The sequence below is a fragment of the Mastigoproctus giganteus genome, chromosome 13 (assembly GCF_048544385.1).
Source record: "Mastigoproctus giganteus isolate SK-2022 chromosome 13, ASM4854438v1, whole genome shotgun sequence".
In the NCBI taxonomy this organism is placed as follows: domain Eukaryota; kingdom Metazoa; phylum Arthropoda; class Arachnida; order Uropygi; family Thelyphonidae; genus Mastigoproctus; species Mastigoproctus giganteus.
Genome location: NC_143587.1, coordinates 9,402,585 through 9,428,221, shown reverse-complemented (window position 1 = coordinate 9,428,221; position 25,637 = coordinate 9,402,585). Strand labels below are relative to the sequence as shown.

Sequence of the window (25,637 nt, the reverse complement as noted above, 5' to 3'; positions counted from 1 at the left end):
AATAATGGACCCAGCACTGAACCCTGAGGGACTCCACTAATAACATTAGTCCACAATAAGCAGTGTCCATTGATTACCACTCTCTGTCTTCTCCCACTCAACCACCACTTTATCCATAGCAGCAATTTGCCTCCAATGCCATACTGCTCCAATTTGTGCAGCAGTCTTCCATGTGCAACAGTATCAAAAGCCTTTCTAAGATCCAAGCATATACTATCAAAGTTATTCCCTGCATCCAGTTCTTTTGTGACTGCATCATAGTATCCAATCAAATTGGTCAGGCAAGACTTCTCCTTAACAAAACCATGCTCTGTCCGAGCTATAACTGAAGTCTTGTCTAGATGATCCTGCAGTGCTTCTTTAACTAGTGCCTCCATTAATTTTCCTGGAACAGAAGCTAAACTCACAGGTCTATAATTACTTGTGTCAGCCTTTGATCCTCCTTTATGAATTAGGGTCACATTTGCACATCTCCAGTCTATGGGTACCTCCCCTGAGTCGAAGGAAGCACTAATTATGGATAAGAGTTTGCTTACTTCCCTTGCTGCCTCCTTTAATATAACTGGATAGATCCCATCCACCCCCAGGTGCCTTTCTTGTGTTTATCTTCAACAATTTCTCCTCCACTTTACTCTTAGTTATTACAAGATTATCTAGCTTACTGCCAGAGTTGAATACACCTCTGGCATTCCCCTCGTCGAATAACTCCTCATGTGTGAATGTCGATGTAAAATATTCATTTAGTTTGTTAGCTACCTGAGCAGGATCATCAACAGTTGAACCTTCGATGTCAAGTGGACCAATCTGATTCATCTCCTTCCTTCTAGAGTTTACATAAGTAAAGAACTCTTTGCTGTTTTTCTGTGCATCCCGGCGCCTCCGTAGCCAGGTTGGAAGGAGCAGCAGTGCGTAGCACACGCTTCTTGATTAAACCGGGGTTCAAGCCCATCACCACCAAATATGGAAGATGCGGAAAGGTCAGGGAATGACCACCGCATATCCCGGAGCAATATGGCCTTAGTTGCTAATGCTCCTAAAAACCAAACAACAAACGTCTGTGCATCCCTATTAGTTTTTAGGAGCATCAGCAACTAAGGCCATATTGCTCTGGGGATATGCATATGCAGTGGTCATTCCCTGACCTTTCCACATCCTCCGTATTTGGTGGTCACGGGCTCGAACTCCGGTCTAATCAAGAAGTGTGTGCTATGCACTGCTGCTCCTGCCCACCTGGCTAAGGAGGTGCCTCAAATATTGCTTCCTCCATCTAAAACCTGGGGTTTCCTTTCGCTCTCTCTGTTATTTTTCTTGAAAACAGCTGTTCGCTCTGTACAAATCACAAATTGATTCTACCATTGAATATTGTTCCCACATCTGGGGCACTCTCTCACTCTCTCTCTCTCTCTCTCTCTCTCTCTCTCTCTCTCTCTCTCTCTCTCTCTCTCTCTCTCACAGGCTTTATAATTATCTTACAGTCTCTCCATTCTCTGTCTCATAGATGTTCTGCTCTGCTGCATGCCTTCTAGATACTTTGATGGGTACTTCTTTTAAACTGGCTTCTATAATTCTCGCTCGCTCTCCTCTCTCTCTCTCTCGTCCAAAGTAGTCTGAACACGTGACCCAACCAGTCAACAACAATTTTACTGTCCAACTTCAAACTCACAGAACCAACTTTTCTTCTTCCTCATGTATTCATTCATCTTCTGTTTTCTGGAACAACATTCCTTTCTGTATTTCTTTAAAATTGCAATCTACAGAAATTAAAGTCTAATGTCAACAAGTATCTTCTTTCATCTTCTCAACCTGCAGCCCACGCATGATACTAAGTACTATAGTTTCTAATAACCTCTTGCATTTGGTGTTTTCATAAAAAAAAAAAAAAAATGCTTCTGTGTCCATTCTCCGGCATAATGAGCACATGCCGATATGTTCAATATGCCCAATTTATTGGTAATCAGACAATCGTTTTATCTCCATGTGCCGTAGGTCAAAATCTGCAGGATTTTAACCCATTCACAAGAAGATTAAAGCAAAAATAGGAATAAAAGTTTAATAATAAGTTAATTACTTAAATAAGTTAATAAACACTAATCTGATCACAGAGAAACTGGTACAGTAAAATCTCATTTCACGGACACTTCTTTAAAGCATATACCACTTGCTGTGGACACTCAGGCTTGGATTCCAGCCATAAGTATTTGAAATTACACATTATGTGACCTCTCCAAAGTAGAAAGGTCACTTAACAGGTAGTCCTTTTTGGTTTTTTAACCTCCCTGCAGTGGACACTTAGATTTTTTTCAAGGGTAACATTTTGAATAAATATGTTCATTGCTGGTGACACACACTAATTAGACTCAGAATATTGTCATGGATTACTTACAGAGTAGATCGCAGATGTTGTTAATGTTCACCACTGCTGATATAGAATTTACAAACTTCATTTTGACTGTCTGAAGCAGTTCCACTGGCATGCGCATCACTTAGCAAGACAATAAAATTATAAACACGAGAGACACCATTGCTGAGCAAGAAAGGGGAGAGTTTTAGTGTGAATGTGAGAATACTGTACAATAAGTTTACTTTAAAAAAATTAACACTCTACAAATGCATGTTACATTGATAAAACTGTCGGTCAAACTTAATCGGACACTGACTGAAACTGCTCCACAGTCTATCACTACTAAACATATGATCTAGATCTTCAAAGTGTAAAATACCAACTCCCATATCTGGCGCTGCCTTACAGAATAGACATCTGCCTATTTCTAAGGCCAAGTTTTGTTTCCTCATAGTGTGTGGTTATTATAGTACCTTAGTAAATTTCAAGTGGACAGATTCTGGATGATTGTGAAATTCTGTGCAGAGTTCTAGACCCAGGTAAGAATTTACAGTTACATACATTGTCTCAAAAGCATCTAACTTTGAAAGAAAAAGTAGAAGTGATAGAATATTCTAGAAAATAAAAGTGTGGAGTCTAAGTCAGCTGATCATTTTAAAATTGGAAAGACTTCAGCAGCATCAATTATTAAAAAACAAGAAACTTTGTTAAAACAGTGGCAGTAAAAAGGAGACAGAAAGCAGTACTATACATTTTCTCATGGTAAAGGTGCATTGATGGATAAACTGGCATTTGAGTGGTTTGGTCGGGCACAAAAGTGCCCGACCAAAGTATTCCCATCTCTGGGCCTATGAGTCCAACCAATGGTTTAGAAATGGTGCAATTTATTTAGAAATTGCTAAAGAAACTGGCACCATTGACTTTAAAAATGTCTAATGGCTGGTTAGGTACGTTCTGTAGGTATCATAATATTTCCTTCAATGCAATTTGTGGGGAGTTAATTTGGAAATGGTTGCTGAGGGAAAAAAAGACTGCCGTCAATATTCAACCACATTGAATGCTGATCAAACAGGTCTTTTTTTTTTTTTTGCACAGTTCCAAATAAAACCATGTGCCTTAGACATGCTGGAGGTAAAATGGCAAAGGCGCATCTAACTGTACTTTTGTGTACAGGGTACAAGCATAGTGGGCAGTCATGAAATACCTCTCATTATAGGCAAATCTATGAAACCAAGGTATTTTAAAGGTTTAGATTTAAGCAAACTCAATGAACATTGGAAATAAAACAATAAGGCTTGGATCACTAGGGAGATAATGACAGAATGCTGATACAGTTGGATAAAAGAATGATTTGCCAGAATAGAACAGTTATTTTATTTCTCAACAATGCCACATCTCACCCACACATTAAACTGCTTAACATTGAAATCGCATTTTTTTCCCTCCCAACAAGGAATAATTGCAAACTGTAAGGTCAAGGTGTGTATGTTTAATTGTGGTCTCTAGGGTTCCCCTATATACAATTGTAGCATCTGAAAAGGCATAATGTATATATATGTAGGTGTGCAAGTATGTGTATTGTTATGTTGAGTGCCAGCACCTGCGACTTCTTGGGCAGGGGACACCAGGTTCCCCTGACTCTCAACCTTGGCCACAAGGAGGTGCGTCAGAATCCACTCTCAACCTGAGACACATACTAGGGCTACCAGGCAAGCATGGGAGCCCCGAATTTTCAAAGAAAGAAAAACAGGAAAATAGAGGGAATAGTATAGGAAATGGTAAGGTAGGAAAGTGGATAAAAAACAAGGGGATGAAAGGAAGAGGCATCCCCGAAAAAAAGAAAATAGAAGTAGAGAGATAGAGATAGTACTGGTGGACAATAGAAATGAATAATTAATTATATACATTACTATATACAATTACATTACTAATAAAATTACTATATACAATTCTTGGGCATTGCTAAGTTAGCAATGACAAAACTATCTATACAAAACTAACTAAATTATACAAAACTAACCAAATTACATTCCAAGGTCAAACCACAAATATAACTGCAGTTAAGTTCTAAAACTAACTGAATATACACCTATAGTGCAAGTCAAAATAAGTGTCCTGCCACACTAGAACCAGGACCACAAGTAAAGTAAAAGTGTAAAATGCATTTAGTGTCTAACAGCACCAGGGATTTCCCCCATCTCCGTGTTGCTTTCATTGTGGTTGTACCAGTTCGCTGGGAAAAGCCAGAGATTTAAGTGTGTGGATAATGGATATGTGTAATGTTATTGTTCTGTTGTTCATCTGGCCATTTAGCTGTTGAACCCCTGTTGAGGTCCAACGTTGCCCACACTTGGCCCCGTGGAGGCAGACCAGGTACACCAGTATTTTTAGATAAGTACTCTCGCAGGTCCTGCCACCAAATTTCCTGAGATTTCAGTGGCTAGGACCAATATATATATATATATAGAATATTAAGGATAATAGAAAATTATTAGAAAAAGTAAATCAATCCAATAATAATACCATCAGGGACCCAAGAAAATGCCAAAAAAAAAAAAAAAAAAAATATATATATATATATATATATATATTATTATCGCTTTTTACTGACAATCTAGATGACTTCAACTGGGGCCAACCACCCAGAATGAAGGCAAAAAAACGACAAGAGGTTCTCTGTTTCTGTGATGATCAATATATGCTAAGTAATTTAAATCTAAACCAAATATAAACCAGTATAGGTCAAATATAAATAAATCGAATGATGATAAAAGTTAATAAAATTTTTTTTTTTTTTTTTAAGAAAAATTTTAGAAATATTAGAATCAAAGGCAAGAAATATAAGTAAAATATAAATGTAAGCATGTATTAATCATTGTTGACCCGACAGAGAACGTAATTTAATGATTAAAATAAGATTAAATATATAATACATACTACATTTGACCATATCTAGGACATAAAGGTCAATGCTTGCAACTGCATTGACCCATAAATATTAGTTATTGTCTTTTTAACTGTCTTTCTTTCCTTTTTTTATCACTAATATAATTATAAATATATATATAAAGGGGAGGGAGATAAAAGTTAGAATCTAGTTAGGCCGAAACAGGTTGCAAGTGTGTTGAGTTTGGCATTTTAAATGTTTCATTGTGTGGGGCATTCGCTTTTTGGTGGTGATATAGGTAGAGTGGGGGAGATGAAAAGGTGGGGAAAAGACAGAAATATAGGGGGGGGAAGACAGAAATATAGGGTCAATAGGGAAGGCGATCCCAGGTATATCAGTGTGGCATGCCCATGCCCCACCAGAGGGAAAAGAAGGGGTGGCAGGGAGGGGGAAGACAGACCATCCCCTCACCCTACCAGAGATGGGGAAAGAAAGTGGACCGGGAAAGTGCAGTCCGATGCTGACTCTTCTAGGTGTGTGGCTCCAATCTGGTGTGGGTCCATCCAGGGAGCAACCACATCCTGGCTGGTGCCACTCCAATTGGTTCCTAGGTCTATGCTGTTTCAGTAATAGTATAGGTGCTCCATTTATTATGCTGCATATTACGCCGTAAGGGTCTGCTCTTTGCATTTGTCCTATGTATTTTGCCATCATTTCCTCTGTGTTGATGTTCGTTATCAGTTTGCCTTTATTTATTATTTATAGTTATCTATTCATTGTGGATGGCTATTTCTGTTCATCGTCTGTTGAAAATGTCAAGTGCAAATCGGCTGAGGGCTTTGTATTCATCTTCTGAATCCAGTAAATGGTACTCTTGATTTTTCGGCAAGTACTGAGATTCAATACTTGCCGAAAAATCAAGAGTACCATTTAGGCAAGTATTGAATCTCAGTTATAAGTCTACTTCTGTGTTCTTCATAGCATTCACAGTCATGCATAATATGCTGCCAGGTTTCAGGTTCTCCACAGGTGCACGTAGACTCTTCTATTATTCCGAGTGCATTCAGTTTTGCTTGAAATGGGCCGTGGCCCGTCAAGAGAAAAGTTGTACAGCATACTCTCGATTTACCGGGATCGGATTAACTGGGACACTTCAAGACTCCAAATAAAAAAAAAAAAAAAAAACAACCCAGAAATCATAAAATTCAAGTAATAACTAGAATAGGTATAAACAGATATTTTGCAAGTTGTAAATAAGCGACAAGAAGTGGTGTTATAAGTTGTCATTAGGAGATGGATGTGCCTATTATCTTGCAATCCCCGCTGTCTTCAACACCCACCGCTCAAAAAAAAAAAAAAAAAAAAAAAAAAAATTCAGTTTGTTTTAGTGCGTCGTGTCGATTGTTGTGTTCCGTCGCACCGCAAAAAGACAAATTTTGTTTCGTTATTTATGTCAGGGATGTCAAAATTTATTTATATATTTTTTTGTTTAGAAATAGCGAAAATTTAACGGATGCACCGTTTTTAAAAGTTTGAAAACGGTGCATCCGTTAAATCTCTAATGAACCATTATATTGTTGGTGACCAAACCATATCCAACATTGTAAAAAAAAAAGGGAAGCATTGTATTGGACACATGAGTAGTACGTGGTAAGTTTTTTTATCTATCGCCATATTTTTTACGTAGGTTGCTGAACATTTTTCAATACAGTAAGTCCCCGACTTAACGCAACTACGGATTTACATAAATTTGTTTTCACTCATTTTTTATTATTTTTTTATTTTTTAGGATTGTAAAATTTAAAACAATCAAAAAAAAAAAAAAGCAATCAATAACAACGATCATGGCATGCACAAATGAGATCGAAGTAACGAGCAAAAAAAATAGGAAAGAAGAGAAGATTCTTTTACAATTATGTATTTATAGGGTTTTTTTTTTTTATATGACTGAAGATTTCAGTGAAGGGGGGACACACTTCACCATAATAACGTAAAAACCAACAGAATTCCATCTATCGGTATCATCGCAAATGCAATAAGATCGAGTTTACTACCAGTTTATAATAGACTGTGCTAACAGAAAAGCCCAATAAAACGGAAAGTGCAAAATTGTTTTTAGTTGACCTCCAGAAATGTGCTTTAGTAAAATGTGCGCTCGCGCGTTGTGATAATAGTGAGTTTTCGCCTTAACCCTGTGAAGTTCTTTTCAGAAAATTTAATTTTGACCATTATCATGGTGCCGACTAAGAGAATAAGTGACAGCGGTGCCAGTAAATCTACCAAGAAAAGGAAAGCAATCGATTTGGATCAGAAAATTAAACTAATAAGAATGTACGAAAATGGTCAAACATTAACAAGTATCGCACTGAATTCAGATTTGTCAATAATAATATAGTAGCAATACGTTACTAATCATTCCCAAGTTATGTAAAACTCAACGAAGTGAGAAGTCCTGGAACGTATCTCTTATGTATGTCGGGGACTTCTGTATTTTTGGATTAACTGGGAAATCGATTATCCGGGATTTGTTTTTTACCATCTATCCTGGAAGATCGAGAGTCTACTGTATTTATTAGCCCAGGGTAGAACCACGAGGGGGGGCTTTTAGGTACATTTTTGCAATTATCGGTATGAAGCTTCTTGTAACATGACCCTTTGGTGACATCTCCTATCTGTGCTGCCGAATCTTCAATATGTGAGCCACTATTCATTGTTTCTCTGTCATCCGGCTGTTGTCGGGTCCAAGGTAAAGTCATAGATGGAGGCAGGCATATCCTTGGATAGTAAATACATGAGTCCACATATAGTCACCTCGAGGTCTAGCGGAAGAGCTCCCACCGGGACCAGTGAGAAACAAATCCAACCCGTCGATCTTATGATCAATCTCACCTTTATTCAACAACACATACACCAACAATTCAATACCCATTATACACTGTGGGATATAACTAAACATAAACCATATACACCAAAATATCAAGTTATCTACATTATATACACAGTGGGATAATAACATAACTGTTATTATGGACTGTCCCAAAATGAAATGTTTAAACTGCAAAACAGTCCCAATCACCTTCAATTTCAAAAGAAAAGCTCAAGATATTGAATCAACAATTCTCTTCCTGCATTCAAAACCCTGTCAGCAAAGGCGCCTCCGTAGCCAGGTGGGAAGAAGCAGCAGTGCATAGCACACGCTTCTTGATTAGACCGGGGTTCGAGCCCGTCACCACCAAATACGGAGGATGCGGAAAGGTCAGGGACTGACCACCGCATATCCCGGAGCAATATGGCCTTAGTTGCTAATGCTCCCAAAAAACCAAACAACAACCTGTCAGCAAAACTTGCCAGGACAAGGTAGTTCTACTGATTTTCAAGGAATTTTGGTACGTCACATTTGTCACATATGCTGGTCAACAGTTGAAGTTCAGATCTTAAATCTATATAATAAATACATTGAAAAATTAGATGTTGGGCAGTCTCCAGAAAGCCGCATTTGCATATGATCGGAGAGACAGCCAAACCCAAAGAAAATAACTTTGAGTGCAAACTGTAAGGTGAAATATCAACAAATGATTCTTTAACAACTGATTTCAAAAATTGAAGAAAAAAGTTGTTCAAAACTTTGCAAAAGTATAGCTGTACTACAAGCTATAATCTGGATTAGAGCAGTATGGAATGCAGTGAGCCCAATCAAAAACTGCTTCCTCAAAGCAGGATTTCATTTGAGTGTTAGCCAGTGCGATGGTGACTTTGCAAATGGGCCAGTACTTAAAATGGCTTCCTATGGACACTAGGAAATTCTTCACTGAGTGGTGATGAATAAGTTTCTGTAGACTCTAATATAGCAATGGAAGACATAAACACTGAAGTAAAGGACATTGTAAGTGAATTTACGAGCAATGAAGAACTTATGGAGGAACAGGATGATGAAGAACATGAAAAGGATGAACAGCAGCATGATCCCAAATTAAAAAAAAATATGCTGATGCATTAGATTACCAAAACACATTAAAAGAATTCTATACGAACAAACACAATTAATACAGAGTAAAACTAGTGAGCAATCTAATTATACACAATGTAAATGAAATATTCTAAACAAAGCAATCCCTATTAATTTTTTACTAAAAGTTAATGATATTTTACAATAAATAACACAAATAAAAGTTTATTTATTAAAAATTAATTAAGCATTATTTATTAAAAGTTAATTGAAACACAAATGTATAATGATAAGCAATAAAAAAAGTCTGTATTCAGCAACTAGTTATGATGAATTTCATTTTTCCAAATTACTGAAATTGATTACATGATACACTGCCCTTAGCAAAGCGGACACTTTCGTCTACTCCCAGTGGTGTCTGCTATAGAGAGGCTTTACTGTATAATCTGTTTTCCATTGTCAAAATAAAGTCAAAAATCATGCATACACCTGTGCTTGAAATTTGGCAATTCAAGCCTAGTCAGATTTACTGTCCAAAAAAACAGTCAAAAATCTGAAAACTACAGCTGATGGTTTTTGGACAATGAATTGTACTTTCAGATAAAAATACAAAATTATGAATATATCATGAATCCATAAAAATTCTTTATAAAGGCCTCCATAGCTGAGTGATCAGGAGTGGGAGTGCAGTAACACACGCTCCTTGAGTAGACTGGGGTTCAAGCCTCTGACTGCTAAATACGGTCGATCTGCCAACTCGCACTGGACCAGCGTGGCAGATTATGGTCCATTTCCCTCAACATGAATTGTTGAGGAGGCTTCCATCCGGCAGTGGGTTGATAATGGCTGCAGTTTACTTTTTTTTTTTACTATTTCTTATATAAAATCTTTTCCTTGATTCCTGGGTAATTTTCACACAAATTATTGAACACTATAAAATTTCTTTCTTTATATTTATTTGACACATAAGATATTTGTCCCTATGAAGACAGAAACCAGTCATTTTCTGTTTTCAGGAAATGTATTATATTTCATTTTGAATGCAACTGATATGAGTAATATGGTTTGGGATGTATATGGTATAAAATCTAAAATAATGAACTTGTTATTGATCTGTGCAAGATAATATTCAATTGAAAAGACTTCAAGAGGAGAGACAGGTCAAGTTCTTCAAGAAAAGCAGTTACTGCATGGGTGGTTATTTAAACTAAGGAAAATGAGGAAAAAATGTGGAAACTGGATACACACATTTTATTTACACGATGTTACTCACAGTTCAGCTGTTGTTTCAAAAGAACTTGCTCTCAACAAAGAAAAATTTTAAAAATTGTATACAGAATGAAACTATGAAAATTTTAAGTTTTTGGTTGCCAGACAGAATTCACTAAAAGAAATATCCACTTCTATGACAAAAGTTTCACTGCTCTTTTCTTTAAAAGGTATAGTCCTTTCCATAACAGGGTTTATCATGTTATTATTATTATTAGCTATATGGTGCAAGGAGGCTTAGAGGGGAACAGGTATCCTGTGTGTTATCAGACACTCAGCCTAAAACACTGATGGATCCAATATCTCTCTATTACAGAAGATTTAGGAGAAGTCCGGTTGGCCTGCCTCCCTAAAATCCACTCATGCACACCTTCTCGATGGTAAGCCCTGTTACGTCACTTAGGTGGCAACGAACGTGTAGAGTGGTTCTCTTCAAGACGCCTGGTCAGCGTGAAGAGGAAAAGACCAAACCCTCCAGCAATGAGAGCACAATACAAATGGCCCTCAGTCCCCAGCAGCTTTCACTCTCCCTCTTACGGCAGGGAGAGGATCAGAGTGGAAGCAGAGGGTGCTAAGAATCTCTGGGTACGACCAGGCTGCCATGCACGGAAATTGAACTTGGCCTGTTATAACGTACGATCACTCATCGGTGAAGACAGGATATTAGAACTGGAAAAGGAATTAGAAAATGTGAATTGGAATATCATCGGTTTGGCTGAAACAAGAAGAAGAAATGAATCACTTATAAGTTTATCAAGTGGAAATCTGCTGTACACCAATGGAAACAGTGAAAGGAGTGAAGGTGGAGTTGGGTTTCTGGTCCATAAAGATTTTAAAAACAACATTTTGGAATTCAAAAGTACATCACCAAGGGTGTCAAGACTAATACTCAAGATTTCTAAGAGGTACAAGCTAAAGATTATAATGATTTATGCACCAACATCGAGCCATGATGATGAAGAGGTTGAAGAAATGTACACTGAAATTGAGAGTCTTGTAGATGAGCAGAAAACCCACTACACTATTATCATGGGGGACTTCAATGCTAAGGTTGGAAAAAGGCAAAACAGCGCAGAAAGAGGAACTATAGGAAATTTTGGAATTGGTGAAAGAAATAAATGAGGTGAAAGACTTGTGGAATTTGCAGAATCTCAAGGACTGTCAGTAATGAACACTTTTTTCAAGAAAAGGGCGAACAGAAAGTGGACATGGAAGAGTCCAAATGGATTAACAACTAATGAAATCGACTTCATCCTCACTAACAGAAGATATATTGTGAATGATGTTACCGTCCTGAATAAGGTAAATGTTGGAAGTGATCACAGAATGGTAAGATGTACACTTGATATAGATGTAGGAAAGGAAAAAACTGACTCGAGTAAATAATACAAAGGTCTTTGAAATAACAGAGGAGGAGAAAAAGCAGTATGTACTGGAACTTAAGAACAAGTTTGAGCTTCTGCAGACTGCTCAGGACCAAGATATCGACGAGGAATATTACAACTTTCTGAAAGTGATAAAGCCCAAGAAACCTATAGGGAAACAGAAATCCAAAGAAGAAAAAATTAGTCAAGAAACACTTGTCATGATGAACCAAAGACGACAAATGAAGAGCAAGAAAAACACTGACAGGGAGAAAATTGAGTATACTGAGTTATGCAAAGCCATTAGAAAGAGACTCAGAGAGGACATAAGAAGATTTAACACAAGAAAAGTAGAACAAGCATTAAGGGAAAACAAAGGATTTAAATTAGCAGCCATGAGCAGTAATACAGAAAGACAAATGATACTGAAACTGAAGAATAGCAATGGTGTACTTATAAACAGCAGAGAAGGCATAATTCAAATAGCAGAAGACTACTATAGAGAATTATACAAGAAGCGAGGGAATGATACCAGCAGTGGGGAAGATGGATTGCAAAGTAGCAACACATACGACGTACCCGATATTCTTCCTGATGAGGTAGAACATGCATTGAAGAAAATAAAGAATCGGAAAGCCCCGGGGGAAGATGAAGTTACTGTAGAGTTGTTAAAATTGGGAGGAAGAGACATAACACAAAAACTGGCAAGGCTCTTCACAAAGTGCATTAGAAAAGGTGTGATGCCTAAGCAGTGGAATAATGCAATCATAGTTTTGCTGCATAAGAAAGGAGATAAATCAGAAATTGGAAATTATAGACCAATTAGCTTGTTATCCCATATCTACAAGTTGTTCACAAGGGTCATTACTAACAGATTAGAAAGAATACTTGATGAGAATCAACCGAAAGAGCAAGCTGGCTTTAGGACAGGATTCTCAACTATGGATCACCTTCACGTAATATCACAGCTAATGGAGAAAGCAAATGAATATAAAACACCATTATGCCTGGCATTTGTGGATTATGAAAAGGCATTTGACTCCATACAGCATAAGGCAATGTTTCGGGCACTGGAAAGACAAGGCATAGATACTCTATATATTATGATTTTGAAGAAAATATATGAGAGTGCTACATCCTTTATTAGACTAGACAAAGACAGTAGCAAATTTAAAATCGAGAAAGGAGTTCGACAAGGAGACACAATATCTCCGAAGCTGTTTACTGCTGCCCTTGAGGAAGCTTTCAGAAGATTAGACTGGTCGCAGAAAGGAGTCAATGTGAACGGAGAGTACCTAAACCATTTACGATTTGCAGATGACATTGTGGTCATAAGCCACGATCCCAAAGAATTAGAGGAAAATCTTAATCAGTTATGCACAGTTAGTAAGGATTTTGGACTAAAGATGAATATGGCTAAAACAAAAGTAATGATGAACAAGTATGCTACGGAAAGGGAAATAATGATTGAAGGAGCAGTAATTGAAAAGGTGGAGTCATATACTTATCTGGGACAAGTTATTAGCTGTAATAATGATAAATGGCTGGAAGTCAAGAGAAGAATAAATTTTGGATGGATAGCATTCAGGAAATATAGTCACATACTGAAGAGCAATATCCCAGTTTGTCTGAAACGTAAAATAATGAATCAATGTATACTCCCCACCATGACTTATGGAAGTGAAACTTGGGCACTCACCAAAAGAATGGAAGAGAAGCTGAGAACTACACAGCGAAGAATGGAACGAATCATATTGGGAATCAGACTGTTAGATAAGAAGAGAAACACATGGATTAGGCAGCAAACTCAAGTAAAGGACATTCTTATCAAAACTAAAGAACTAAAATGGTCTTGGGCAGGACACATAGCTCGAAGACATGATGTCAGATGGACTAAGAAAATAACAGAATGGTACCCAAGAGGAGCTAGAAGAAAACCTGGAAGACAAAGGCGGAGATGGATAGATGAAATTCATGAGTTTTCGAGTAGTAAATGGATGGCCAGTGCTCAAAACAGAAGGAACTGGAAAGTTGCTGGAGAGGCCTTCATCCTGCAGTGGATTGAAAATGGCTGATGATGATGATGGTGCAAGGAAGCCTGAGGTTTATACTGCACAAGCCAAAAAAAAAAAAAAATTCTGAATTACCCTGAGAGAGAGAGAGAGAGAGAGAGAGAGAGAGAAAACAAGAGTCAGAAGTAGAAGGGAATCATCAAGAAAGATAATTTCCAGCTCAGGATCCTGGGTGTGTCAAGCCCATTCTCACCTGATGTGAGCCCCTGGGATCACAGAGTTTATCCATATCTCATCAAATTATTATATAACTATAAAATGCAAGTTAATAAATGTGGATAATAAATGTGGCATATACATAGAACATAATGCAATTCAAACTGCCAGGCCAAAATACAGAAACCAAAGTATCCGATTGAGCCCTCACATGCTTGAAGTGGCATGGATTCAACTATCATGCCAAAAAAAAAAAAGCATCTAGTGTGATTTTGAGTTATTGCTACTAGCAATAATTCTCTAGTTTCATCAGTGATGCCGGAAGTTTCTGAGAACAATGACTGTTCTAGTCATAATGTGGCAAATTCATGTAATCTTTATTATGTCAAATATGCAGTTTGCTGAGCAATGCAGACGAGCTGCCAGGGCAGGTCATGGAGTCTTATCAATGATATATAGAGCAGAGCAATTTTGCTAGCAGGGACAGGGAGGTGATTATCCTGTTATGCAAGGCAATGGTCAGGCCACACCTAGAGTACTGTGTACAGGTGTGAAGGCCTCATTTTAGGAAGGATGTAGAGTTGAAAGAACAAGTACAAAGGAAGGCAACAAGATTGGTGAGGGGAACAAAGGGGTGCTCTTACCAAGAAAGGCTTAAGTTCTGCAAATTGCAGCAGCTGGAGACTTGGCACCTGCGAGGTGATCTGATTGAGGTGTATAAGGCCTTGAATGGGTTGAGCAAGCTGAATGCTGATGGAATTCTTCCTCTTGCTCAGATTAAGAATCTGAGGGGGCACAGTTTGAAATTGAGGAAAGACAGTTGCAGAATAGATGTGGAAATTTATCTTTAGCCAGAGGGTAGTTGATTGGTAGAACAGACTTCCATCTTTTGTTGTGGAAGCTGATAGCCTAAATAAATTTTTAAGGCTGAGCTGGATAGGCATTTGGAACGAATGGGAGTTCTTTTTTTGGCTGATGCTGCATAAGCTTGCTCTCTTGCATCGTATGCCTATACTAATGCTAATGTATGAATTCCCAACCATGCCTGTACAGACATGTTTAGAATTGGTTAACATATTATGCAGGCTGAAATATCTGGAATACCTCATGAATGGAGGGAAATCCTACTCCCTCTGAATCTAAGGTTTACTGATTACAGACCCACTTGAAGCTTTTAAGATTTCCTCTAGGAATTAAATTGAAATCTTTCCAAAGAAGTTGCAAGTACCAAACTCACTATATTACAGAGGATACAATGGACCATATACCACATATCCCACATTTTTAACTCAGTTGGGACGGGGAGGTGAAGTAAATGCTTTATCATCATTTTCCCAAAATCACTAATAAAATGGAGAGAAACATAATCTTTAAAGTAACCGCGTCTCACCTCTTTAAAAAAAAAAGTATTGCAAGGTGTGGGATATGAGAAATTTCTGAAGGAAGTAGCAGTCCTCTGTTATCTTTCAGACACAGTAGCAGATCAATTCCATATTGTGAAAACATTTATTATTATTATTAGCTATATGGTGAAAGGAAGCCTGAGGCTTATGCTGCACCAGCCAAAAAAAAAAAAATTCCCCGAATTACCCTGAGAGAGAGAGGAGAAGTAGAAGGGAATCACCAAGAAAGAGCAGGATGATGTGACTCAGTGTGGGATGAAAACCAGAAAACCCTGACCTGAAACCAACCTAACCCACAGTATGAAAAAGTTGAGTTCAAATGAAATTTTTACTTATAACTTTTCCACATGGAGGAGACATCAATTATAATTACTGTGCTATACAAGGACCTGAACCTCAGATTTTTTAGTTTTTGCACATTGTTCGGGCAGACATGGGATTTCATAGCCTACACAATTACTTTACAAATGATTAGTGATTTTACCTCACACTTCTTCATGGAGATGCATAGTTCCACTCTATGGTATCCCTTTATGTCACAGTTATGAAAGTGGATGCCTTCTCTTCTGACTATATCTTAAAGTGCTTCTCTGATTTAAATGTATAATGTATAATTCACTAATGCAGGATAGTCAGTAATTGGCCAACTCTGCCATGTGAAAAAGTCTAAGTGCTTTGTATCATTACTGGGGTTTCAGCACTTCCCAAATAGGTGGCAAGTGAAACTACTACTAGCTTGCTATGGAGGCCTGAGTTTCATTTGTCTTGAATAGAAAATTAGCTCAACAAAATTTAGGGATAATTTCTGTTCTATTATCACAGAGAAGAAAGAATACTATCAAAAAAAGACAACAATATACATAACTAGAACAAAGCAAAAAGTTGTACCTCTCCATGTCCGTGAAAAATAAAATAAATAAAATTTTATTAATGAAGGTAATGTTAATTCTACAATGGGAAAATTATGTTAGACTCAATTTTTTTCCTCCATCTTACCTTAATCTCTCCTTGTCCTTCCTCACAACATGATAAGAGATCTTTTAACAGTAACTGATACTTGGTAATTCTTTGGACTGGTTTAATGAGGTAGGCTGCTATAGGATGCGGTACTCCATGCTTATGCTGTATTTCCTAAAAGATTTCAGAGTTATACTAATTTCAAAATCTGCAAATAACAAAATCTATTATTTATATAAAGATAAAAGTAAGCCAATTTTACAACAGTGTTGATTTAAAAAATATTTTCTGTGTTTTAAAAGTTCACTTGCTATAAATAACAAAGTAAACTTCTAAAAAAATCTTTAGTACAAATTAATAATCAGTAAGCCATACAAACGTATTACACAGTCATTTCAGAGTATTCAGACACCAGTAAAATCAAATAAAGTGAATTTCTTTTAAAAGAAATTAATAGTGTGTGTGTGTGGACTCACCTTTGGTCCTGAATGATAGAAGTGATCCGTTATGACAGACTTCTGACCAGTTTACAAGAAGAGTCTGCTGGAATCTGGCAGCCGTTCTCCTTCATGAAGTTATCATAGAATTGGATGAAGTGTGTTGTACTAGCTGTGCCTTCAACTAACATTCTAACTTATCCATTCCCAAATCCTACATAGACTCTGATGTGGAAAAACCAATAGTGGAATTTTCCTTTTCCTTTATTTTGCTTCACCTGCTTTTTTCAATAAGTTGACCAATACCAGGCAATGAATTATTATATTAGAACAACAGAGGCCTGAGTCCACAGAACTAGCACAGTGTCTGTACTAGAGTTATCCAAAATATTATGGGGATTTTTAACACAGCATCCAACAGTTCCAGTTTTATTGCTGGTACAACTTTTTCTACATACAGTAAAAAAATAAATAAAAAGAAACATTACCAATGTAGTTCCCTTTCTCATCAATCCAGCAAGCCTTTGAATTTCCTCAAAGCTGTTGGTCTCAACTACTTATTATTATTACTAGCCATGTAGTGCAAGGAAGCCAAAGGCTTATGCTGCACGAGCTAAAAAAAAAATTTCCAAGTTACCCTGAGAGAGAGGGAGAGAGAGAGAAGAATGATGGTTTTTTTTTTTTTTTTTTGGTAGTTGTTGGCGCATCGGCTTCTGTGGCCATAATGCACCTCCCAAGGTTTTTGCAGTGCTTTGATCCAAGCCCGAGGCAGGATTCGAACCCGCGACCTTTGGGTTGCTAGGCAGGTACTTTACCCACCCGGCTAGCCCGGTCGGCCGAGAAGAATGATGATATCCAGCTCAGGACTCTTGGAGTGCCAAGCTCATACTCACAGGAAAGACTTGGCACACGCAGGGTCCTGAGCTGGATATCATCATTCTTCTCTTTCTACTCATTCTTCTCTTTCTACTCATTAAAATCATTAAACTCAATTTAGTTTAATGATTTTAATGATTAACAAATTGTTAATCATTAAAATAAATTACTTGCTACCAATTCCTTAAATGCCGATCTTCAGGTAATTCTCCAGTGGGGGCAAAGACAACTTAGCTGATTTCAACCCTTCTAAAACTCAGCCTTGTCTTATAGCTTGCAAAAAAGGATGCTTCAGCTCCTATGCTTACCTTTGATGACACTCCGATTTCTAGGCAAGTTGATATATCACTTTTGGGGATTACCCCAACACATCTAACCTCTCTTGGCACAAGCACATTACAAATATTGCTTCCTCTGCATCTAAAAAAACTTGGTTTTCTCTTTTGCTCTCGGCATTACTTTTCTCCCAAATAGCTGTTCATTCTGTACAAATCGCAAATCCGCCCTACCATGCAATATTGTTCCCAGCTGGGGCAGTGCCCTCAAAACCTCTCTCAGGCTTCTAGATTCTATTCAGAAGAGGGCAGTTAAGTTAATTGATGACTCCTCTCTAACAGTCTCTTCACTCGCTGTCTCATAGACATACTGTTTCTGCTAATTGCCTTTTCTACAGATACTTCCACGGGCACTATTCTGAATTGGCTTCTATTATTCCCGCTCTCTCTCTCTCTCTCTTTCAAAACAGTCCGAACACGTGCCGCCGACAGCCAACACCCATTTACTGTCCAACTTCAAACTCACAGAACCAACTTTTCATCTTCCTCGTTTATTCATTCAACTGCTGTTTTCTGGAACAACCTTCCTTCGTAAATATTTCCTGAAAATTATAGTCTACAGAAGTTCAAGTCTAATGTCAACAAATATCTTCTTTCGTCTTCTCAACCTCCAACCCAAGCATGGTACCAAGTACTATAGGTTCTAATACCTCTTGTGTTTGGGATTTTCATAAAAAAAAAAAAAAAAAAAAATTGTTGGCTGAAAGAAAACTTCCTACAATAGTCTACATTTCTTCCCCATTAGTTTCAATTTATGTCCCCTGCTTTTAGTGTCAATATCAAAAAATTTTAACCTTTCATCATTTGACTGTCCCCTCTCCTCAATCAAATCCCCTCTAAGGCAGATATTTACCAAGCTCTGTAGGTCATATTCATATTCAAAGTCTTGGTATTCTGGTAGGTAAATGAACAATCTGTGTGAGGTCAGTAGCAATTGCAAAAGACTCAGCATCTCAACCAATGGAACTCAGATGGAGTTGTGAACAATTAAATTACCAAAGGAAATTACCTCACTGGTAAGAAAGGTGGACTGGAGAAAGTAAGTTTCAAAGAGAGGAAGTCAAAGAGTTCCAAGTGAATAGTGGAGTGGCTTAATAACACAGCAATTGAGAGAACAAGAGAGGCAACAGATGAATTGGACAGAATATGGTAGAGAGATTTTAAACCACAGAAGATCGAAAAGAGGAGATCCCATATTACTTAGTCTCTGACAGGGGACATCAGAATGGACATATGCACAAGTACCACCTTTGAAGCAAAAGGAATCATACAGGGAATAATTTGGACAACTGAGATGAGCAGCGGTTGAATCAACTGATAACTGGGATTCTGTCAGGAAAAATACATGGGGTTTGGCAGACTATAAGTGCAATGAACATCACCAAGATTAGAACTGAGACCACGTACATTTTTGAAATGAACGAGGAAGTGTTTTGGTAGTTAGATCTTTACACAAATGTTTGTTCTATTAGTTTAACAATTCATGGTGTATTCAGAGGAAAGGTGGCAAGGACATGTACGAAGTAATGAAATTTTTGGGTAAAGAGTACACATGGTAAAAATATACCCAGCTCCTTGACATAACGTGGCCTCAACAATTCCCCCCACATACACACTACTTGGCCTCCTATCAGTCACTATCTGGCATAGTAGAGGCAGCTAAATTATACACTAGCAGATCTGGAAGCCTCCTAGAAAGTTACCAATAGATTTGAACTATCTAGTGGCTGGCCTGCAAACATCGTTTTAGAGCTGTAACCTTGAAATGTAAAGGAGATTGGACCTCGCCATGATGCCCATCATAACCTCAAAAGACAATCACACTGCATGATGGAAGAGATAAAAAGAAGAGATAAAACTTCGCGATAAATTAAAAAATTATCTACATCCGAACGATTGGTCTGTATTGAAGACCTCCATAGATTTGCGACAGGAAGCACAGGCCTCAGAAATAAAAAACAGACACTTAAATAAATTGCAAACATTACCAGAAAAGTCAAGACACGTTCAAGTGAATTCTAACACATTGTCACGGGCTTACAAACAAGTACATACGAGTTGGGTGACACCCCCCCCCCAAACACACACAACATACTACCACAGAATATGTCAGCTAGTTCACGAACACCCAGTATTCAACAAACCGACATATCAAGAGGTTACAAATCTTTCCTTCTGTATGCTATCGCAGGACCAGATTTCACTTTTATCCAAAGGATTAAATTATAATTTATCACCTCGAAAACTACCTAAAAAACAATGCATAATTGATCTTGAACTTGGACTTCGTAATGTTCCACAAAAAAGATTTATTTATTCAACATGTTAACCAAGCAGTGAATAATATAAAAGAAACGAGACTTCCTAAATTGAATACACATGACAATTCAGCTTTACGAGAACTTTGGGGAAAATAAAGACATTATTATACAGAGGGCAGATAAAGGAGATACAGTGGTAATACTAGATAAACATGATTATATTAATAAGTTAGATTCAGTTGTTTCAGATACCTCCACTTATCTTGAAGTAGACACGGCACTGTTTACCAATTTGGTCAACAAATTGGTAAACAGTGCCATAGTAACTGAGCCATAGTAATGTAGTCATTTTGTTTACCAAAATGACTACATTACTATGGCTCAGTTAAAGGAACTGAAGGCCAGAACATACAATATTCCTGCACTTTTCGGTCAGGTAAAATTACACAAGACAGGATTTCCTATTCGACCTATTGTTTCCTACAGGAACTCGGCATTTTCATCCTTAGCCACACATGTATATAGCATTATAAAACCCTTTAGACAGGTAATACGATTTGGGATTAAGAACTATGATACATTATTTAAAAATCTTAAAGACTGTAGACTTGGCGACAATGACAATTTATTCTCACTAGATGTTACCTCGTTATATATGAATGCAAATCTTGAATACACATTAGATATTATTTGGGATATGTTAAATAATAACTCGATACCGATTAATTATACGAAGCTACCTATTAAGGAAATTTTTCACTAAATTAAACTGTTAGTTGAGGCCAACTATATCACCTTTCGAGATGAGGTGTACAAACAAATTTTTGGATTACCAATGGGTTTGAGCCTGAGCAGCTTAATGTCAGAGATCTATCTCTCAACAATTGAGCATATACATTTGATACCTTTTTGACCCCGTATCACATACTATGGGAGATATTTAGACGATGTTCTAGTAGTACCATCCAAGACATTTTACATTCGTTTAATAATATTCATTCTAGACTCAAATTTACATTGGAAAGGGTTATGTTTGTTTGTTTGTTATTTAGTTTTTAGGAGCATTAGCAACTAAGGCCATATTGCTCTGGGAATATGCGGTGGTCATTTCCTGACCTTTCCGCATCCTCCGTATTTGGTGGTGATGGCTCGAACCCTGGCCTAATCAAGAAGTGTGTGCTATGCACTGCTGCTCCTTCCCACCTGGCCACGGAGGCACCCCCCCACATTGAAAAGGGAGGATATGAATACAAAGTCATTAAACTTTCTAAATTTCACACTTACTCGGGACTCGAATAAAATCCAATTTAGCATCTATCGAAAACCTACAAACACCAATATGCTTCTACATTATAATAGCTATTACCCATTCACCTACAAAAGATTGATTATTTTTAATCAATTTATAAATGCCTATAAATATTCAACGACGCGAATCTGCTTTGGGCTTAGAAATACAAATATTAACTAGTGGGTTCTTAAACAGGGATTATCCCCTTGCCACAATAAACCGAATTAGGGTTCAGGCTAAGGATAGGATACAAAATACTACACCAACCAACAATAGTAATATCAAAAAATACTTTATTTCTGTCCCATATTCATTCAATATCAATGTATCAATGGCACAAACAGCTTAATAGATTCTTTAATGATACCGAATTTAAAATTGTGGCCAGGCCAATATGGAAATTACAACTATACTGAACAATTGCTCAATTCTTTCCATGTTCGCAACACAAATTAATGACCTGGTATAAAACATTTCTTGCAGTGATTGCAACTCGTCTTACCAAGGTTCGATGCGTTTTTCTCTGAATATTCGTCAGTTTGTGCTTCTCATTCAGCAGCGTCAGAATTAGCCTTTCATGCCATTAAGGAAAAACATACTTTTTTACTTAACGAGGCCAAAATACTTAATATCCAACGTAATTATACATGACTATTAATTGCAGAAACTGTAGAAATTAAATTACACAAGAATTCTGTTAATGTTCGTCGGACATATTTGATCTCCGATGCATGGACCTTTACGTGCATGCGTGAAGACAAATAATCACTATTTAAGTTTCATGTTCAACCCTATTCGGTAATTTTAATTCCTGTGATCATAACATATGGTTGAAAAGCGTTGTCAGCTTCAGGAAGGAAAATCGTTTTGAATATTTTCGTTAGATTCTTTTTAATATATTTAATTGCATTAAATTGATTTAATTGTGTTACATTGATTTTAATTGTGTTAAATTGGTTTTTAATTATTTTTTACTCTAATGTAAGTTTTTCGATTTTTTCGTTTTAATTTCTGGAGAGTGGTCTACGTACTATATTGAGGTAAACTCCTCTTATTATTTTACAAATACTTTCCTTGTTTAAAATTTTCTAAAAGTTTCATTAAAATTGTAAAATTATAATTTCTATAAGCACTTATCTTTGTTGTACTTAAATCAGTTTATTCCCATGCAGAGCAGTGTTTATTATTTCACGAGGCTTTGCATTATTATCACATATTATTCATATATATATTATATTACATTTCATATTATATATTATTATATACCTAATATTAAGTCATTGCCTCTGTCATCAAATCTGCCGGTTGCTTTTAACCAAAACATTCCATCTGCATACCTCAAAAAAGTTTCCTGAATGCTGCACTAACAAGAATTTGATGCCTTCTATTTTTAAATAGAGATAGAAGGCTGAATCTTTGTACATATTCCTAATTTGCATGACAATGCATTCTATCAAAATTTGAGCTAAATCTATCAAGCAGTGCATCATGCAGCCATTGCATGTCACATATCGGCTACCTGGATTTCGGACCTTTTCCCACTTCTTATCTGGTTAGTAGGGTATAATTTTGTAAACAATCTCTTTTGACATAATAATGTTTCCGATTAAATTTGAGGTAATCCATTGTATGGTCCACTATGCAGCTATTAGATGCCTCATATCAGATACCTGCTTTACATGTTGAATGCATGTAATACATACATATAAAGCATGCAAGATTTTATCATCTATCCTTGCATTGTGTAAAGATTTTTTGTTGGTGAAAATCTTTTCACATAATTTTCAATAAAAAAAATAATTTTTAATAAATAATAAATTTCTGTTCATAAAAAATAATAAAAATAAAAAATAATATAAAAAAACATGTTTTTTTTGAAAAATATACCTTAAATCCGATAAAATATAAATTGTGACCCCTGCAACATAAAATGCCTAATTTTAATGGTATTTTAATTCATTTTAACGGTAAAGCCACACTTTATATTTTATTAAGATATATTTTTGAAATGCTTGTTTTTTTATATTATTTTTTCTTTATTATATTACATAATTATATAGTATGAATCAGAGCTGTAATACTCAATATGTTCTACGTTGATAATAATATTAGTAAATTAATAAGAGGAGTTAGTAAATTAATAAGGAAAGAGAGGAAGGAAAATCGTTTTGAATTTTTGTTAGATTCTTTTAATTGCGTTAATTTGAATTTTAATTGTTTTGATTTGATTTTGAATTGTGTTAAATTGATTATTTAATTATTTATATTTTACTTTAATTATTTATATTTTATTTTAATGTACCGGTAAGTTGTCGATTTTTTCGTTTTTTCCGTTTTAATTTCTGGAGGGTAGCATACGGAAGTGTTCCACGTACTATATTGAGGTAAACTCCTCTTATTAATTTACTAATATTACATAATTATATTATGATTCATATATTATGAATAATTAACTCATACTTTGTTTGTTTATTACTCATTATTCAAATAGTTTCATTGAAATAACAAAAAGATCTAACAATAAACAAAAGAGAAGAAATGAATATAACTTTATATTGGCACTTCCAACTTTTCATCTTAACCAAAACATTAAATCTGCATACCTCAAAAAAGTTTCCTGAATGTTGCACTAACAAGGAATTGGATTCTGGTTTATTTTTACAATATTTTACATAAATTTCAAACTTCTGGGCCTATAACAAACAATAATAAAGTTTAGTAAACTAAATAAAAAATTAAAGTATATCAAATGGCAATGTTTTTAATTAAATAATAAAGAATATAACACTTTTCAAGCATTAATATTATTTTATAAATTTTTACGCAAACTAGTTTTGACAACTTTTGATTCTGAAGAACATTTACAAAGTGACTGAATAAAGATAAGCAAATAGCACTTATAAAAAGTTTCAAAAACTTCATTAAACATTTAGAAATATTACATAAACATGTGATATTATGACAAAAGAAAAGCAAAACAGTTCAACAGTCCTTTCTTCTTCTTTCTAATTTTCTTTCTCTAGTCAGCAATTTCTTGTAATCTGCCTTTGTAGCCTAATAGTATTACACAGAAGGTTACTTCTGTGTAGTACTATTAGAGATTAACTTGTACCTGTTATAGGGCTCAATGCTTTTTATCATTCTCATCTTTCCCATGATCCTTTTTCTGCTCTAGTAAACTGGCAAGCTCATTATTCATCCATCTAAGCATCATCCTCCTCTTCATGGAATACAGATGGATGGAGTATACTTCATCCAACTGTATACCATGATATGCAGATCTGTATACCATGAGTATACTTAGATGGATGAAGTATACTTAATGGTATACTTCATCTAATCAGACCAGAGCAGCAAAGCAAAAGGCTCAAGCTAATGGGAGTGCTTGGTTCAGGGGAGAACTGAGGGGGGCAGTTGCCCTCTGAATCACAGTCTTTTAAAATGCACTGTTTGCTTGATGTTTGCGGAGCAGTCGGGTACGGGCCATGATACTGCCAAGGGGGATGTCTTTGTGTGTGCACGATGTAAGGAGTGCAAGGAAATCAGGCGACAACTCAGCGTTGTTATGAGCCTTTCTGAGAGCTTGAAGGACAGGGTGGATGCCCTCGAAGGAAATAAATTGAGGGGCCCATCAAGCTCTCAGCCGCCCACATCAATGCCAGAGCTTGCACTTGGTCATCAGGCAACACAGAGGCAGCCCCCTAGGCAGAATGCGCTGGTCCCACAGGAACTAGTAGTTGTTGGTGACTCTATTGTCAGGGAAGCGGGGAACATGCTTTGTAAAAAGGATAGGTGGAATAGGACCAGGGTATGTCTGCCAGGGGCAAAGGTTGATGATGTTGTAGAGCGGATATCATCTTTTAAGGGCACAAAAGGTGATATAGTTGTACACGTTGGCGCAAATGATATTAAGAGTAGGAGACCGGCGGAATTACTTAGCAAGTACAGGTCACTGTTGAAAAAAAGCCGTGAATTAGGGTTGAATTCAAAAGTGTCTGCAATTCTGCCCAGACACGATAGGAGGGAGTATATGATGAGAGCC

The 25,637-nt window shown here is 36.6% G+C and overlaps 1 protein-coding gene across 3 annotated transcripts in view; it reads right to left on the bottom strand.

Moving 5' to 3' along the window:
* The window catches only part of trio (trio Rho guanine nucleotide exchange factor), a 996,553-nt gene that overhangs the window by 363,691 nt on the left and 607,225 nt on the right, over positions 1 to 25,637 (bottom strand). For all 3 annotated transcript variants that reach the window (XM_090387950.1, XM_090387951.1, XM_090387952.1), the window contains 2 exons: positions 24,199 to 24,288; positions 16,435 to 16,569 (listed from right to left, as the gene is read on the bottom strand). In XM_090387950.1, the coding sequence (XP_090244076.1) occupies positions 16,435 to 16,569; positions 24,199 to 24,288 (225 nt within the window). The remainder of the gene's footprint in view (positions 1 to 16,434; positions 16,570 to 24,198; positions 24,289 to 25,637) is intronic.